The 17,167-nt window shown below is 46.5% G+C and overlaps 1 protein-coding gene across 3 annotated transcripts in view; it reads left to right on the top strand.

Moving 5' to 3' along the window:
* The window catches only part of LOC126293339 (centaurin-gamma-1A), a 304,641-nt gene that overhangs the window by 188,675 nt on the left and 98,799 nt on the right, over positions 1–17,167 (top strand). For all 3 annotated transcript variants that reach the window (XM_049986531.1, XM_049986532.1, XM_049986530.1), the window contains exon 3: positions 2,739–2,880. In XM_049986531.1, coding sequence (XP_049842488.1) covers positions 2,739–2,880 — 142 coding nt within the window. The remainder of the gene's footprint in view (positions 1–2,738; positions 2,881–17,167) is intronic.

Raw genomic sequence — 17,167 nt, 5'->3', positions numbered from 1 at the left:
ACCAAATTTTACCAGTTTGTCGGTAGAGGACCCTAACTTTCCATTTGTTAAGCCATATTCCATTCCCCCAAACAGCCTCCCCCCCCTCCCATCTCCCATTAGCACCCCCCCCCCCCCCCTTGACCGACTTCTAGGATCGCCCGTGCCTCCGCCTAATGATGTGTGCTGTAGGATGATCCACACCATCCCCAGCACGAAAGTCGCGCTGAACAGTTATTACTGACCCGCACTGCGCAAAACGTAGAACACAACATGCTTTCTGTTGTCCTGCTGACGCCATTTTTACTAGAACTGAAGTGGGCGCACACTGCTTCTACCTAGCTGGAACCATGTGAAAGACGAGAGTTTGCTCTTTCAAGCAGTATGTTGTTCACCCACATATCTCAAATAATACTAGTGATTTTTTTTAAATCGGGTGAATCTTTGTGACATACCCTGTACAGTAATTGTTCAGAAAAAGAATTCGATACGGCGCACAGTTTCCGAGGTAATTAGCACTGATTTAGCCAATCATGTCGTTATGAGCGCAAATTCGAGCGACCCGACAGAGACGGAGTCACCAGACGTGTTCCTCGTTTGCTTTCCTCAAACTGAACAAGAGAGCGATACGGACATGAAAGGGTAGTAAGAACAGAACTCGAGCCAGAGGCTGGGCAATCCTGTGCGCTATCGTCTAGGCCAGGGGTTCCCAAAGTTTTCCTCTGACTGTACACTTTGAGAAGTCTTGTACTTTGACTCAACAGAGCGTTTACTTCGAAGGACAGAAATTTTTTTTAAAAATGGAGTAAACATTTTTCACTCCATGATGTGGTGATACACCATCCAGTATGTAGACTAGGGGGGGAATAGAAAACAGTTGCGATGATGAAGTTACTGTTTATTTATTCATCAGTGACGCGCGTTTCGTCAAATTGAAGCCATCTTCGGATTGGCCGATAAATGTTGATAAGTAGCTGGTTCGGTACGGTGTATGTGGTCGCAGCGACGCATCCAGCGTGTTAACCCTATTACAGACTGTACGGGCCTGATCCTGCCACCATACGAGTCCTGCCAAAGTTGGATGTTGTGCTTATAAAGTGCCTTGTCTATTTTCCTCGCACAGGACGAGTGCAGTTTATTATTGCGGATGTCTTATTAGCGTCAACCCTAACTTGTTTATCAACATTAATGTGTCGAATGGCTCTGAGCACTGTAGGACTTAACTGCTGAGGTCATAAGTCCCCTAGAACTTAGAACCACTTAAACCTAACTAACCTAAGGACATCACACACATCCATGCCAGATGCAGGATTCGAACCTGCGACCGGAGCGGTCGCGCAGTTCCAGACTGTAATGCCTAGAACCGCTCGGCCACTCTGGCCGGCCATTAGTGGGTCAATATGAAGATTCCTTGAACTAGGCGAAACGTGCATCATTAATGAATAAATAAACAATGATTTCATAATCGCAACCAACACTGTTTTCTTCTCCTCACATGAGAGAAACTTGTTTTATTAAGTGATCACTTCAATTTTAAATCATAGTTAACAACACAGAGATCGTAATAAAATTTTTTTTTAAACAATTAGTTTCGTGAAAACATCCAAAGACACAACATGTTATTAGCAGTTTTTCGCGAAGGACTTATTCCGTTCCCTTGAACAACAATGTTCCACCTAACACAGCATGGGAATCCATGATCAACACTATAACAACAGTGACACTAATTATATCACTTGAATTTGCGACGCGACGGATTGCTTGGCTAGCTTTAACGCTAATTAGCTCGGAAATAGAGCAACTCATCGAATTTTTTACTTCTCAGCACAACCTGCCCTGCAAGACCCTTACAAGCTTTTCAAACTGTTTCTTACCACCCTGTATACAATTGTGATAGTGCAGTGTGTAAAAGAAATAGATTAAGAGAATCATGTAAATCGTCAGCATGTTCTCATATTTTTCATTGAGTAAGTAAACTATAATTGTAAAACTGACTAGTTTACATATAGTGAAAGGAGCATGCAACGAACAAAAAAGTAAACCATTAGACTTCGTGGGAGATTAAAACTGTGTGCCTGACCGAGACTCGAACTCGGGACCTTTTCGTAGACAAGTGTTCCACCAATTGAGCTCTCCAAGCACGACTCACCACCCGTCCTCACAGCTTTAACTTCGGCCAGTAGCTCGTCTCCTACCTTCCAAGCTTCAGGAGAAGTTTCACTCTGAAACATTCCCCAGGCTGTGGCTAAGCCACGTCTCCGCAACAGCCTCTCTTCCAGAAGTGCCGGTACCGCAAGTTTCGTGGTGCAGCTTCTGTGACGTCTGGAAAGTTGGCGAAGTACTGGCGGAAGTGAAGCTGTGAGGACGGGTCGTGGGTCGTGCCCGGGTAGCTCAGTCGGTAGGGCACCTGCCCGCGCTAGGCAAAGGTTCCGAGTTCAAAATGGTTCAAATGGCTCTGAGCACTATGGGGCTTAACATCTGTGGTCATCAGTCCCCTAGAACTTAGAACTACTTAAACCTAACTAACCTAAGGACATCACACACATCCATGCCCGAGGCAGGATTCGAACCTGCGGCCGTAGCGGTCACGCGGTTCCAGACGTTCCGAGTTCGACTCTCGTTCCGATACGAATTTTTTATCTCCCACGAAGTTTCATATCAGCGTTCATTCCGCTAGAGAGTGAAAATTTCATTCTGAAATGTAAACCAAACTGAGCTGAAGAGAAATGATTGCACGAGCTCGTTCCGTGTGTGTGCAGTTCAGCGCGTGGGTGGACGCCGTTATCTTCGTGTTCAGCCTGGAGAACGAGGCCAGCTTCAACGCCATCTACACCTACTACACCAAGATGGCGCACTTCCGCAACTCGGCCGACATCCCGCTCATCCTGGTCGGCACACAAGGTAAGTGACGTCACTCCGTGGCGGCAGCTGCTTCTAAGTGTGTGTGTGTGTGTGTGTGTGTGTGTGTGTGTGTGTGTGTGTGGAGCAATGGAAGCCCATTCTTCCTCAAGAGACCAAACCAGAGAAGGTAGTGATGTTCAATGCTGGGGTCTGAAGCGAAGTCGACGTTCTTACCTGTACCACAGCTGTTCGTTAGGGTTCAGGCCGGGACTCTGGGCAGTCCAGTGCAGTCCAGAAGTGTTGTTCCCCTCAAGCCATAGTCTCACAGATGCTGATCTACGACAGGCTGCATTGCGATGCTGACACATCAGTCATCATGTCTGAACACTTCCTTTACTTTACGCACTCCCCTATGCTCTAAAATGTGTTACTGTCGTTCTACACTGAAGTGCCAAATAAACTGTTGTAGGCATGCGTACTCAAATACAGAGTTATGTCAACAGGCAGAATACGGCGCTGCGGTAGGCAGCGCCTGTATAAGACAAGTACCTGGCGCAGTTGTTAGCTCGGTTACTGCTGCTACAATGGTAAGTTATCAAGATTTAAGTGAGTTTGAACGAGGTGTTATAGTCGAAGCATGAGAGGTGGAACATAGCATCTCCGAGGTAGCGATGAAGTGGCGATTTTCCCTTGCGACCGTTTCACGAGTGTATCGTGAATTTCAGGGATCCGGTAAAACATCAAATCTCCGACATCGCTGCGGCCGGAAAAAGATCCTTCAAGAACGGGACCAACGACGAATGAAGAGAATCGTTCAGCGTGAGAGAAGTGCAACCCTTCCGCAGAATGCTGCAGATTTCATGCTGGGCCACAACCAGTGTCAGCGTGCGAGCCACTCAACGAAACGTCATTTATATGGGATTTCGGAGCCGAAGACCCACTCTTGTACCCTTGATACTGCACGACACAAAGGTTTACGCTTCGCCTGGGCCCGCCAAAACAGACATTGCACTGTTGATGACTGGAGACATGTTGCTTGGTCGGAAGAGTCTCGTTTCAAATTGTAGTGGATAGACGTGCATGGGTACGGAGACAGCTTCATGAATCTGTGGACCCTGCATGTCAACAGAGGACTGTTCAAGCTCGTCGAGTCTGTGTGATGGTGTGGGGCGTGTGCAGATGGAGTGATATCGGACTCCTGACTCATTTAGATACGACTCTGTCAGGTGACACACACGTAAGCACCCTGTCTGATGACCTGCATCCATTCATGTCGTATGTGCAATTCGAAGGACTTGGACAATTACAGCAGGACAACGCGACACTCCACACACCCAGAACTGCTACAGTGTGGCTCCAAGAACACTCTTCTGAGTTCTACCAAACTCCCCAAACATGAACATTGTTGCGCATATCTGGGATGCCTTGCAACGAGCTGTTCAGAAGAGATCTATACCTCATCGTACTCTTACGGATTTATCGACAGCCCTGCAGGATTCGTGGTGTCATTTTCCTCCAGTACTACTTCATACATTAGTCGAATGCATGCCACGTCGTGTTGCGGCACTTCTGCGTGCATGGGGGGGGGGGGGGGGGGGGGAGCTACACGATCTTAGGCATATGTACCGATTTCTTTAGCTCTTCAGTGTGCGTTTTACGTTGTCGTAAGCGCAATAACGGGACCAGAGCCTCACCGGAAAAGACACCCCACGCCGTAACACCACCTGCTCCTTACTTCACTGCTGGCATTACACCTGATCTCAAATCCAAACACTTCAGTCAGATTAGTGTAAAATGTAGCGTGTCCATCACTCCAGGTCACTTCGCTTAGCATTGCCTACTGAAATACAGTGTGTCCCCGAATCCCAGAAGCGGCGCGCTAACGCGCCCAGCTATCTGGGCGGGATGCGGGCTGCGTGCTGTGTTGGTTGCGTGTCGTGTGGAAATCGCGAAGACGATGTTAGGCGCAGTGGCGTAGCGCAGGTGGCCATCCTTCCCACGTTACCACCTGTCAGTCAAATGGTGTGATGGTAAGTATCCTCTGCCAACGCCCTCTGTAATACGCGCGCTATTATTTTACTAAATTTTGACTGTGATCGTGTTAGTAATGGTTTAATAGGCAATCGAACTCAGAAGATATTTTCAGATTGAAGGATTTTTCGTTTATGGAATTAAATTTTATTGCAGTATTCCGGTATAGTTCACTTGAAACCTTTTAACCGTGATCAAACAGTAAGTGTCTTGTGTATTAATAAAGTGCTTCAGCTGTATTTAGTCCTTTATTTTTAGATCACTACCGGTTTCATGGTACATGGGAAAGCCCAACGGTACCGACCGATCGCCGTGTCATCCTCAGACGATGCGGGTACGGAACGGCACGTGGTCAGCACACCGCTCAGTTTTCGTGACCCGAATCGCTGCTCGTCAGTCAAGTAGCTCCTCATCTGGCCTCACGAGCGCTGAGTGCAGCCCTCTCGTGAACAGTGTTCGGCAGACCCGGACGGTCACCCAGCCAAGTGCTAGCCAAGTCCTACTGCGCTTAACTTCGGTGATCCGGCGGGAATTGGTGTTACCTCTGCGGTAATGTCGTTGGCTCAGTGAACATCTGCACAACAAAAAATCAAGAAGGAATAACAGCTCTGAGACATTCACTAACACGATAATTTCCTTAAAATAATTCGCAATTTTCAACAAATTTTAAAAAATTATAAGCTTTTACATAATAATATTATGTGTTTGTACTCTCATAAATGAAACATTAGAGCTAAAAAGCTCGGAACTTGGTACCGAACATTCGTCGACCGTTAGAATACAACACCGCTAAAAGGCGGTACGTCATTGAATAAAAGAGGTGGTTGCATGGAATCCAATCCACTTCGGTGGACGGGGCCTAAGCAAATTATACCATAGTGATCCACTAGTAAATTGAAAATACAATGACGAAGAGAAATCGCAACACCAAAAAATAACGAATGTAGAGTAGGCTAATGAAAATTCTACAATATGTTTTGCTACGTAACATAATTAGGTGACTAACATTGCAGAACTACAGGTTATCGTAAGCCTGAGAAAAGCCATTGCAAATGTGAGGTGCTGGTACATTAATAACTGATGTAACCTCCAGAATGTTGAATGGAAGCATACAAACGTGCGTGCATTTTGTTCTACAGGTACCTAGGGCATGTTGGGTTACAACAGCGGTGTGTGAGCGAGCGCTATCCTATTGGAAAACAGCCTCTGGAGTGCTATTCATGAATGGCAGCACAACAGGTCGAATCACCAGATTTACGTACACTTTTGCAGTCGGGGTGTGTGGGATAACCACGAGATTGCTCGTGCTGCCATACAGAGTCGCACCGCAGACCATAACTCCAGGTGTAGGTCCAGCGTGTATAGGGAGGAGACAGGTCGGCTGCAGGCATTTAACTGGCCTCCTCCTAGCCAACACGCGGCCATCACTGGCACCGTGGCAGAACCAGCTTTCCTCACCTTAACTCTAAAAATGGCTCTCAGCACTATGGTACATCTGAGGTCATCAGTCCCCTACAACTTAGAACTACTTAAACCTAACTAACCTAAGGACACGAATCACATCCATGCCCGAGGCAGGATTCGAACCTGCGGCCGTAGCGGTCGCGCGGTTCCAGACTGAAGCGCCTAGAACCGCACGGCCACACGGGCCGGCACCTCCATTCTGCCGTCCAGTGACCTCTCGCTTGACACCATGGTGGTGGCTTGGGGTCAATAGAATGAGGCCTTCAGGGCGTCTGGCTCGGAGCCGTCCTCGAAGTAGTCGGTTTGTGACGTTGGTGCCAGACGCAGTACGGTGCGCCAGAGCTATGCTCCGAACACAGTGGTCTTCCCCTCAGTGGAGAGATCTAGGTCTTTTTGCCACCGTACATTCCCGTGACTACCGCTGCCAGCAGTCATTTCTGCAATATGTCACCAGGAACATCCACCTTCTCGTAGCTCTGCTGTGACCTTATTAAAACTCAGTGTGGTGCTGATAACGGCATCTTTGTCGCCTTAAAAGCACTCTTGACTAACACCAACTCACCAGGTCCAATCTGAAAGATAATCAACACTCAAGACTGAGGCAGAATATATTTAAAGCAGACCTGAATTGCATTCTCATAGCGGCGCTGCCAACGCCACTCTTACGCGACTGGGGCGAACACTGAGCTGACACCGTGTTCCAGATGTAGAAAACACGTCGCCTGCTAGGTAGTTCGTACAGTAGAGATGTGGGCCAGCAGTTGCAGGAAGTGTTGGGGACTGAGCACCAGGCAGCAGCATTGTGAAGCCTAGTGCAGGGTTGGCTCAGGTGACATAGGGGAGCTAAGTAGGAATTTTACGGAGGAGTATCAGGTAGTGATAGTGGGTGGAGCAGGGAACAGTCTTGACAGGGACGGGGAATATGATGTCTGTGGTGACTTGGTTAAGATAGCTACTCAAACTGGTGGCACTAATGTGCATTTCGTGCAACTGTTTCAGCGTCATGATCGGCCTCATCTTAATGCGGCTGTTAGGCGCGCTAATGTGGGGCTGGGAGAGCGCTGATGGCACAGGGCACGGATCACATCTCAGTGGTGCCGGTCGACTCTGTCAGTAGATCGAGTTTCACTAGGCGTGGCCTGCACCTCAATTGGTGTGGCAAGGGGGGGCTGTCAAAACTTGTAGGTGACAGCGTAGTGGGTGGTGGTGGTGGTGGTGGTGGTGGTGGTGGTGGTGGTGGTGGTGGTGGTGGTGGTGGGATCACTCATGGAAAAATTCCTGTACTAGTTGGTGTCAGAGCTGCACCTTTTTAAGACTGAAGTCAGCTGATAGGTATACTTGTTTATACGCAATCCCTTTAAGTAAGGGCTCACCTTCAGAGGACGTAATGTTTTCCAAGTAGAGAAGGAATTAGAATATTTCATCAAAATAATATAAGTAGTATTAGAGATAAAGCTAATGAACTGCTTATAGATGTTGACTCTGAAATTATTTATATATTGGAGCACCACTTAAATGACTTGACAATTCAGAGGCTTCATTTACCAGGATACAGATTAGATGGCTGTTTTTCAGGGACTTCCATGCGTGGTCGGGGAGTGATCATATACGAAAAAAAGCAGTATTCCATTTGAGTCCATAGACGTATCACGGCACTGCTCTAAACAGATACTTGAATATTGTGCAGGGGCAGTTGAATTTAGTGGAACGACACTACAAATTGTTGTTGTTTATAGGTCCCCTAATTCTGACTTCAGAGCATTTCTGCTCAAGCTAGAGAGGGTTCTTAACGCATTTTGTAGGAAGTACCAGAAATTCGTTATATCTGCTGATAAACTTTGTATATGACTGTGAAAATTAAAAGGAGGTTGGTAGATCTCATAACGTCATATGAACTGATGCAGACGGTGTTTTTTCCAACTGTGGTGCAGAGGAACAATAGCACAGCCATAGACGATATTTTTATTCGTTCTTCATTACTAGATCTGTTAATAAAAGGGTGAATGGCCTTGCATACTGTGATGCACAAATTTTAACACTGAAAGGCTTTTGTACTCAAATGTCACATGTAATTACAAACTATGTAGGTAAGTAAATCCAACAGCAATAGAGAGTTTTTTAAACCTTGTCAAGAAACAAGATTAGGAGAATGTTGATAGTGCCGATAGCATAGATGATAAATACAATGCTTTCCTTAACACATTTCTCATGCTCTTTGAGAGTTGCTTTCCATTAGAACTTTCTAAACGTGGTACTGGCAGGCCGGGTGGCTGACTAGTGGGATAAGGATATCATGGCGGGAATTATATCAAAACGTTAGAAGCAGTCACAATCAAGCTACAGTATCCCATTACAAACAGTACTGTAAGGTGCTCGAAAATGTTATTAGGAAGGCAAAGAGTATATGGTACGCAAATAGAATAGCTAATTCAGAGGATAAAATCAAAACCATATAGCCAGTTCTGAAGGAAATGTCTGATCAGCAGCACAAGGTCGACGATATAAAGTCAGTTCGTAATAAAAATATTTCTGTTACTGATAAATCAGATATATGTACAGCATTTAACAGTCATTTTCGAGCATTGATGGTGAATTAAATAAAAACTTAGTTTTTCCAGGGAATCATATAACTGTCTTAGCAAATGCCTTTCCGATATTGATGTCTGAAATATTCCTCTGTGATGCAGACAAGGGGGTGATTGAGTAAGTAATGAAATCACTGAAGACTAAGGACTCTCATGGCTATGATGGGGTGCCTGACAGAACATTAAAGTACTGTGCTGCACGTGTTAGCCCTGTATTTAGCCACACTTCTAATTTTTCCTTTAGGAACGGTGAGTTTCCTTTAGGAACGGTGAGTTTCCTGAACGTTTAAAGTACTCAGTAGTAAAGCCGCTTTATAAAAAGGGAGAATGTAACAATTTTAGACCTGTTTCTATGCCATTAGTGTTTGCTAAAGTTATTGAAAAGGCTGTGTATGGAAGGATAATTGATTATTTTATATCACACGATTTGCTGTCAAACGTACAGTTCGTTTAACAAGTGAAAATGCTATATTCTCTTTTCTCTTTGAGGTACAGGATGGGATAAACAAAAGGTTTCGATCGCTTGGCATATTTCTTTTAATTTAACTAAGGCGTTTGATTGTGTTGATCACAAAATATTGCTCCAGAAGTTGGACCATTACGGAATACGGGGAGTAGCTCACAATTGGTTGACCTCTTACTTTAGCAACATGCAGCAAAAGGTCATTATTCACAATGTTGATAACGGCTGTGATGTGGGGTCTAAGTGGGGGGTGCCCCAGGGATCAGTGTTGGGGCCATCCCTGTTCCGTATTTATATGAATGATATGCCCTCTAGTATTACGGGTAACTCTAAAATACTTGTGTTTGCTGATGACACTAGCCTGATAGTAAAGGATGTAGTGTGCAAACATAGGCTCTGTATCAAATAGTGCAGTCCATAGCTTGTAGAAAATAAACTAACGCTAAATGACAGTAAGACTCAGTTTTTATAGTTTCTAACACACAGTTCAACAAAACCTGACGTTTTAATTTCACTGAATCGGCATATGATTTGTGAAACTGAACGATTCAAATTTCTAGGTGTTCAGATAGATAGTAAACTGTCGTGGAAAGCCCACATTCAGGATCTTGTTTAAAGACTTACTGCTGCCATTTTTACTATTCGAAAGATTTCTGAAGTGAGTGACCGTTAGATACGAAAATTACTTTGCTTATTTTCATTCGCTTATGTCATATGGTGTTATATTTTGGGGTAACTCTTCCCATTCTAAGAGGATATTTTTGGCTCAGAAACGGGCGGTTCGGGCAGTAAGTTGTGTGAGTTCACGAACCTCTTGTCGGCCCCTGTTCACGAGTCTACCCAGACATTTGACATTGGCCTCTCAAAATATATATTCCTTACTGTCATTTCTTGTTAATAATATTAGCTTATTCCCAAGAATAAGCAATTTGGGACATACGAAGGACGTATCCGATAGGACAAGGTGGCGAAATTAGACGTTAATGGGCAGTGGCAGCAGACGACCGAGGCGAGAGCGTTTGCTAACAGCACGACGTCGCCTGCAGCGCCTCTCCTGGGCTCGTCTCCGTATCGGTTGGAGCCTAGACGACTGTAAAACCGTGGCCTCGCCAGACGAGTCCCCATTTGAGTTGGCGGGAGCTGATGGTGGGGTTCGCGTGTGGCGCAGACCACACGAAGCCGTGGACCCAAGTGGTCAGCGAGGCACCTGTTCGGGCTGGTTGTGGCTTCACAAAGCTGTGGCCTGTGTTTACATGAAATGGTTATTAACTGCTGCTTGGATACCATTTGCAGCCATTTGTGGACGTCATATTCTTAAAGAACTATGGAATTTTTGTGGATGACAGTGAGCCATATCACCGGGCAACAATTGTTCGCAGTTGGTTTCGAAAAATTCTGAGCAGTTTGAGCGAATGGTTTGACCACCCATCGATAAGAATAACTATTGCGGCGTACACCACGTGTCGTGAACAACTTAGTTTTGCTTGTGCATAATTTTTCAATGTGTCTGTTGCAAAACATAGTTGGTTTACATTGCAGTCATAAACGGTTGTCAGTCATCACACACTTCAGCCGCTTATCACGCATGCCAAAGCATATCACCGTATATTGGTACAGAGGACTGGCGGTGTACGAGTTATTGAGTTTCGATGCAGTCCCCTCTGGCTCATAATGTAAGCGCAATTTTATAGTCGGTTTGTAAGGTTCTTGGCCTGCTGAAAAAACAGGCTGCACCAGCGGAGCACGTTTGGGAGGGATTTCATTAATACTGCACATTGACAGAAGACCGTGGGAATGAAACAATATTACCGTTAGCCAGGTTCTATTCAGCGTTATGAAACTGCTTACTCGCCCAACTGTGGGGTAACCTAGAGTCGCAGAAGCCGGCTTAAGGAGATCTGGAAGTAAACTTGCCTACCGCTTTGTCTAGCATTACTGTTTTCCAGCTTATCTGCAACCAAAATGCGTACAGGTTTACACGTACATGTACATTGTTTATTTACATGTACATTGTTTATTTTCTGCAAGGAATTGCCAGAATTGTAGCTGCCTGTGATGTGATTCGAAACACTCCAGGGATATTTGTGAGGGTGCTTCAGAATCTTTTTCGCCGGTGTCATGCTCGCACTGGGTTTGATGGCCGTCAGTTTCAGCACATTTAGTAAGATACAGTACAAATGGTACTATCATTGTGTAAGTGATGGAATTTGCAGTTAACTGTAACAAACGTAAACGAAAAAGCGCACAGTAATGCGATTTTATTCCTACTATCTTCTTAAGCTGGCTTCTCCGACTACAGGTTCCCTACCTCAAGTTGTTCAGGGGAGCATTTTCTATGTCTTGTTAAATTTTTGCACGCTCTTACGTAAGCACCCTGTATACACGTAAATAAGGAGGCATAAAATTTTTGTACTCGGTTTTCTCGAAAACTGTTGAGAGTTGCGCCTTCCTATGTACGCATGTTGAGGTTCTACTGATGCCCTATAAATCTTGTCAGTATGAATGAAATCGGAGGGGGTGCGGTCCCCATGTGGAGCACGCCTGCACACAGCCGCCTGGCGGAGTCAGCAGCGGCCGTATCGAGGGCAGAGCTCGCCGCCCTCTCGCCTCCCTCCCTCCCATTCCTCTCCTCTCCTCTCAGAATGAGACACTCGTGCCAGGGAGGAACGGCGGTTCCGGAGGGTACTTGAGCACGCGCCGCGGCGCCTCACGACCCGGGCTGAGCTGGCGAAAAAGAAATGGAAGCGCCTTCTGCTGCTCTGTCTGTCTGGCGACGTCCGCAGCGCCACGCCGCCACCCGCCACCCGCCACCCGCCACCCGCCACCACCTTCGCCCGATTCCTGACCCACTCGTCCTAGACGCTCGCGATTTTTTAAATTTCCCACAGCTGGAGAGCGGTTGCGGGGGTTGGAGACGCCGCTTCTACACTGCAGTACAAGCGAAACGTCCAGCACGCACAAGTCATGGCCGGATGTCAATGTGACGCGGTAGAACAACACACCAGCGGCCGGTACGTAACTGATTGGAGCTTCAGTTCTCTGTGACCAGTAGGACGGCCGTCAGACTGCATCAGCGTTGTTACCGCGCCTGGTAGAGCACACAGGGTGAATCATTTAAAAGTTACGTCGCGAATATTCCGGAAGTGGAAAGTGCTGTTGATGCGTGGTATTCGCAGAATGGATTGGTAGTCAGGCGTTCGTATTTTTACCCAATCGACATATTGTAATAATACTCAAAAAGTGTAATTTTTTTGTTCGGTTATACGCATTTTTGAATGGAACATTGGCAATTGACCTTAACAGACTAGAAGTAGGGTATATTAGAATGTCAGTGGTGTTTATTACAGGATTCTAGTTCGGGTCGTTTACGAGATGTGTTTTGAAAAATTCCCACACCCACACTTGTACAAAAGCTGCAGAACAGCACAAGGAGATACACCAGGAACGCGAACGAGGCAACTCACCATCACAGGTTTTGCTCTTAATGACTTCCTGCACCGTCGACACACGCTTCCAGTTTGGTATGGAACGACTGCCGTACGCGTGCTAGCATTTCAGCGGAGATGTCCGAGCAGGCTGCGCTAATACGTCGTTGCATATCGTCGGGTGTAATTGCCATGCCCTTGTCCATCGCGTCTTGCAGCTTTCCCCAAAGGAAAAGTTTGTGGGCGTGAAACCGGGAGCACAGGCCGGCCAAGGTACAGGTTCTCTCCGTCCAGTCCAAGGATTGGAAACAACTGTGTTGAAGACATTAAGAATTACTTCCAGAAGAGCGGTCTATTGAACACAATCAACACGGATTTAGAAAACATCATTCTTGTCAAATACAAGTCGCTCTTTGCACACACGAAGCGTTGAGTCCTATTCACAAGTGATTTCAAATTGATTCCGTATTTCTAGATTTCCTGAAGGCATTTGGCATTGTATCACACAAGCGGCGAAATTGCGTGTTCATCTCAGATATGTGACTGGATCCGTGATTTCCTGTCGGAGAGATCACAGTTCGTAGTAATTGACGGAAAGTCGGCGAGTAGAACAGAAGTGATTTGTGGTTTTCCCCATGGTAGTGTTACAGGCCATCTGCTGTTCATTATCGGTATAAATGATTTAGAAGACAGGTTGTTTGTTGAGGGTGCTGTCATTTATCGAGTATTAAAGTCATCAGAAGATCAAAACAAATTGGAAAACGATTTAGAAAAGATATCTGTATGGTGCGAAAACTGGCAGTTGACCATTAACAATGAAAAGTGTGAGGTCATCTGCATGAGTGCTATCAGTCAAATATAAAGGCCGTAAATTCAACTAAATACTTAGGAATGTCAATTATGAAAAACTTATATTGGAAAGAACAAACAGAAAATGTTGTGGGGGAAGGCAGCACACTTTGAAAATCTAACAGATTTACTAAACAAAATGACTACCCTACTCTCTTGGAGTACTGCTGCGCGGCCTGGCATTCTTACGAGGTAGTATCAACAGAGTGCATCGAGAAAGTTCAGAGAAGAGCGAATTACGGGAGAGAGAGTCACTGACGTGACACAGGATTTGGGGTACACATAATTAAAGGCGTTTTTCGTTGCAGCGGAATCTTCCCATGAAATTTCAATCATCAACTTTCTCCTCCGAATGCGAAAAAATTTTGCTGACGCCGACCTATATAGGGAGAAACGACCATCATAATAAAATAAGCGGAATCAGAGCTCGCACACAAAGATATAAGTCTTCGTTTTTTCCGCCCGCCGTTCGAGAGACTGGAATAACGGAGAATTATTGTGAAGGTGGTTCGATGAACCCTCTGCCAGGCACTGAAGTGTGATTTGCGGAGTATCCATGTAGACGTAGACGAATACATGCTGTAGCACTTCCTGCACTACGGGCTGGAGAGCCATGGTGTTGGTACCTCTGGTTCCTCCTGCTCAGCACCCGTGGAAGATAACCTGTTAGGAGGGTAGCATACTTGTGCGTGTTCAGTGTTTCGTCGATGAAAAACTGCCCCATCCCCCACCACACGTGTACATCCCACGGACACTGACGCTCCACCTGACGAAGCCAACGGGGGTTGTCATCAGACCGGTACTGCATGTTTCGGCGCTTTACCTGGCCATTGGCTTCATCACTAAAGGAAATACATGATCCATCTGGAGTATCCTGTCTTAATGCCCATTTACAGAAGTTAAAGCGATTCTCATAATCGTTTCCATGCAGCTCTTGATCGAGGCAGAGATGTGATGGGGATGGACCCTATGTCGGTGGAGAAAGCGTAGGACACTTGCCTGACTCTGCCACTTCCTCGTGGGATTGCGCGGAAGCAGCAGTTACTACCAGTTACTTGTTTCGTTCTGTTACGTTGTCTGGATGCTCCACTGCCACTTTCACGTAACTGGTTGAAGAGGTTGATAAATAACTGGCGAGATTTTTGACGTCTATTGAGATATCTTGCCGTATCCACCGTACAAGGACGAACCGCATTCTGCCAGCACACCCCACGTACCACGAGCACGTCGGCTTTTTCTGCGTTGGTAAATCCCACGGCCCACTCACGACCTACTGCTGGACCGTCACACACTGACTAGCACGTCGAAGTGCAGTCGAGGGACAAACAAGCAGACTGTGAGGAAATATAACAGCAACTACACAGGTTGAATGGCACAGGCAAGGGTCGGTGTGGAAATTTGTCAAGATACGATATCTCGTAGACCACCCGCACTGCAGTCCTGATACAGACACCGCTGACATTCTAATTTACCTTACTTTTAGTCTGCTAGTACCAATAGGCTTTGCTCCTTTGAAAAAGTGTATGCTTGCACAAATATACATTTTATAAGTGTTATTACGAGGGTCGATCAGTAAGTAATGCCCCACATTTTTTTCCCTTCAGAACGTGTTTATTGTTAAAGGTCAGAATTTGGTGACAATATACATCATCATGTCTCGTCCGTGTCCTATTTTTCTACGCACTCTCCGTCACACTCAATGGCCGTACCCCAGCTCTTGTCCTGTCGGCGGAGACATGTTTTCACTGCACGACTTACACTGTCGTCATCTTCAAAGCGCGTGCAGCAGTGGCCGCGGCAGGACGTCCCGAGCGTGGCTCACCGTCGACCTCTGCTTCTGCACTTCCTGAGGCTGTAACCTCCTTTACCCATCGCCCAACTGAACTCCTGTCAACTGCAGCATCGCCGTACACCACACAAAAAACGTTTATGGATGTTCACCACGGTTTCTTTTCTGCACACAAGAATTCAATAACAGCTCGCTGCTCGTAAAGTGAGTCGTGTGTGGCCGCCATTCTGACGCTGTACTACGGCTCCGCCATCTGCCAGGACGGTTCGAAGCTTCGCCGGTGCACAGAACAAACATCAAATCTGAAGCAGCAACAAGGACGTTTGTCTATGTACATGAAAACCGCACCTCAATAGCACTTTCCATTTCCGCAATATTGTCGGAAAAAGTTTCAGGTGAGTCACCCTTTATAAGGGGGCGTGAAAAGCGTGAGATGTTGAGCGGTCGCTGCGAAGGAGAGGGAGATGCCGCACATCCGTGTGTGACAGCGTTGTCAGCGCCTGGCACAGTGCGAGAGAGGCCTCGCTGTCTCTCTCAGGCTGTCCAGCTAGTCAAACGCGCAGTACCGAGATTTGTGGGGCACTCGGATACAACAGTGGCCCGATGTTGGACTGCACGGGAAAGTGAGACATCTTTGAAGGTTTTTGAGAATTGCAGCGGTGTTGCTGTTGGAGTCATTGTGTGGGTATCACTTCGGCTCACAGCTGGTAGTTGCAGACAAACTGTCTTCCCCAAGGAGGAGAGTTGGCTCCAGCTACCAACCTATAGCCCCCACACGATTAGCCTGCCGGAGTGGCCTGGCGGTTCTAGGCTCTTCAGTCCGGAACCGCGCGACCGCTACGGTCGCAGGTTCGAATTCTGCGTCGGGCATGGATCTGTGTGATGTCCTTATGTTAGTTAGGTTTAAGTAGTTCTAAGTCTAGGGGACTGATGACCACAGATGTTTAGTCCCATAGTGCTCAGAGCCGTTTGAACCAGCTGATTCCCTTGCTCTTGCCACTCAGAGCCTAGACTTTGAACATCGTCACGAATAGCCTTGAAGATCTATCAAGGAACTATACCACATATCAGCGTACACCGAACGCCTCAAAGATTCTGGTGTGTGCTTTTCAAATGAGAAATAGGAAAGCTAGTCCTAAGTTGATGACAGAATGGTCAGGGGTTGAGCTACAACACTGCTGCACTGCACAACGCCTAGGAGTGATGCTGGGCAGATCTCTTCGCTTTCCAGGGACACTGCATGAATTGCAGGTTGACATTCCCACCAGGAACAATCTCTCAAGAAAATCTGCCACATCACAGTGTGGCGGCCAACCCGAAACCACCCGAACCTCTGAACTTGCATTAGCCTATTCTGCTGCAGAGTACGCTTGTCGTATTTGATATACTACATCACATGCTAAACAGGTAGATGTACGAGGGTTGCCCTGAAAGTAATGCATCGCATTTTTTTTTTTCACGGCCGAAAACAGTGCTACAAATGCCTAACGTTGCGTACGTATTATTTGAAGTCTCCTGAATGAGGGCACCAAGTTTCTGTCACTTCCGACAGATAGCGTATCTGCAGGACAGTTTAAATAGAGCGTCTATAGGTGATTTCCGTTACAAGATACGTACCGTCAGTGAATTTCTCACTGCAAAGAAAGAAACTGCGGGGAATATTCACAAACGCTTGTGCAAAGTCTGTGGAGCATCTGCTGGCGACGGAAGAACAGTTAGTCGCTGGGCACGGAAGGTGAGG

Source organism: Schistocerca gregaria, chromosome 10 (genome assembly GCF_023897955.1).
Source record: "Schistocerca gregaria isolate iqSchGreg1 chromosome 10, iqSchGreg1.2, whole genome shotgun sequence".
Classification (NCBI taxonomy): domain Eukaryota; kingdom Metazoa; phylum Arthropoda; class Insecta; order Orthoptera; family Acrididae; genus Schistocerca; species Schistocerca gregaria.
This window is presented reverse-complemented; position numbering and strand designations above follow the sequence as displayed.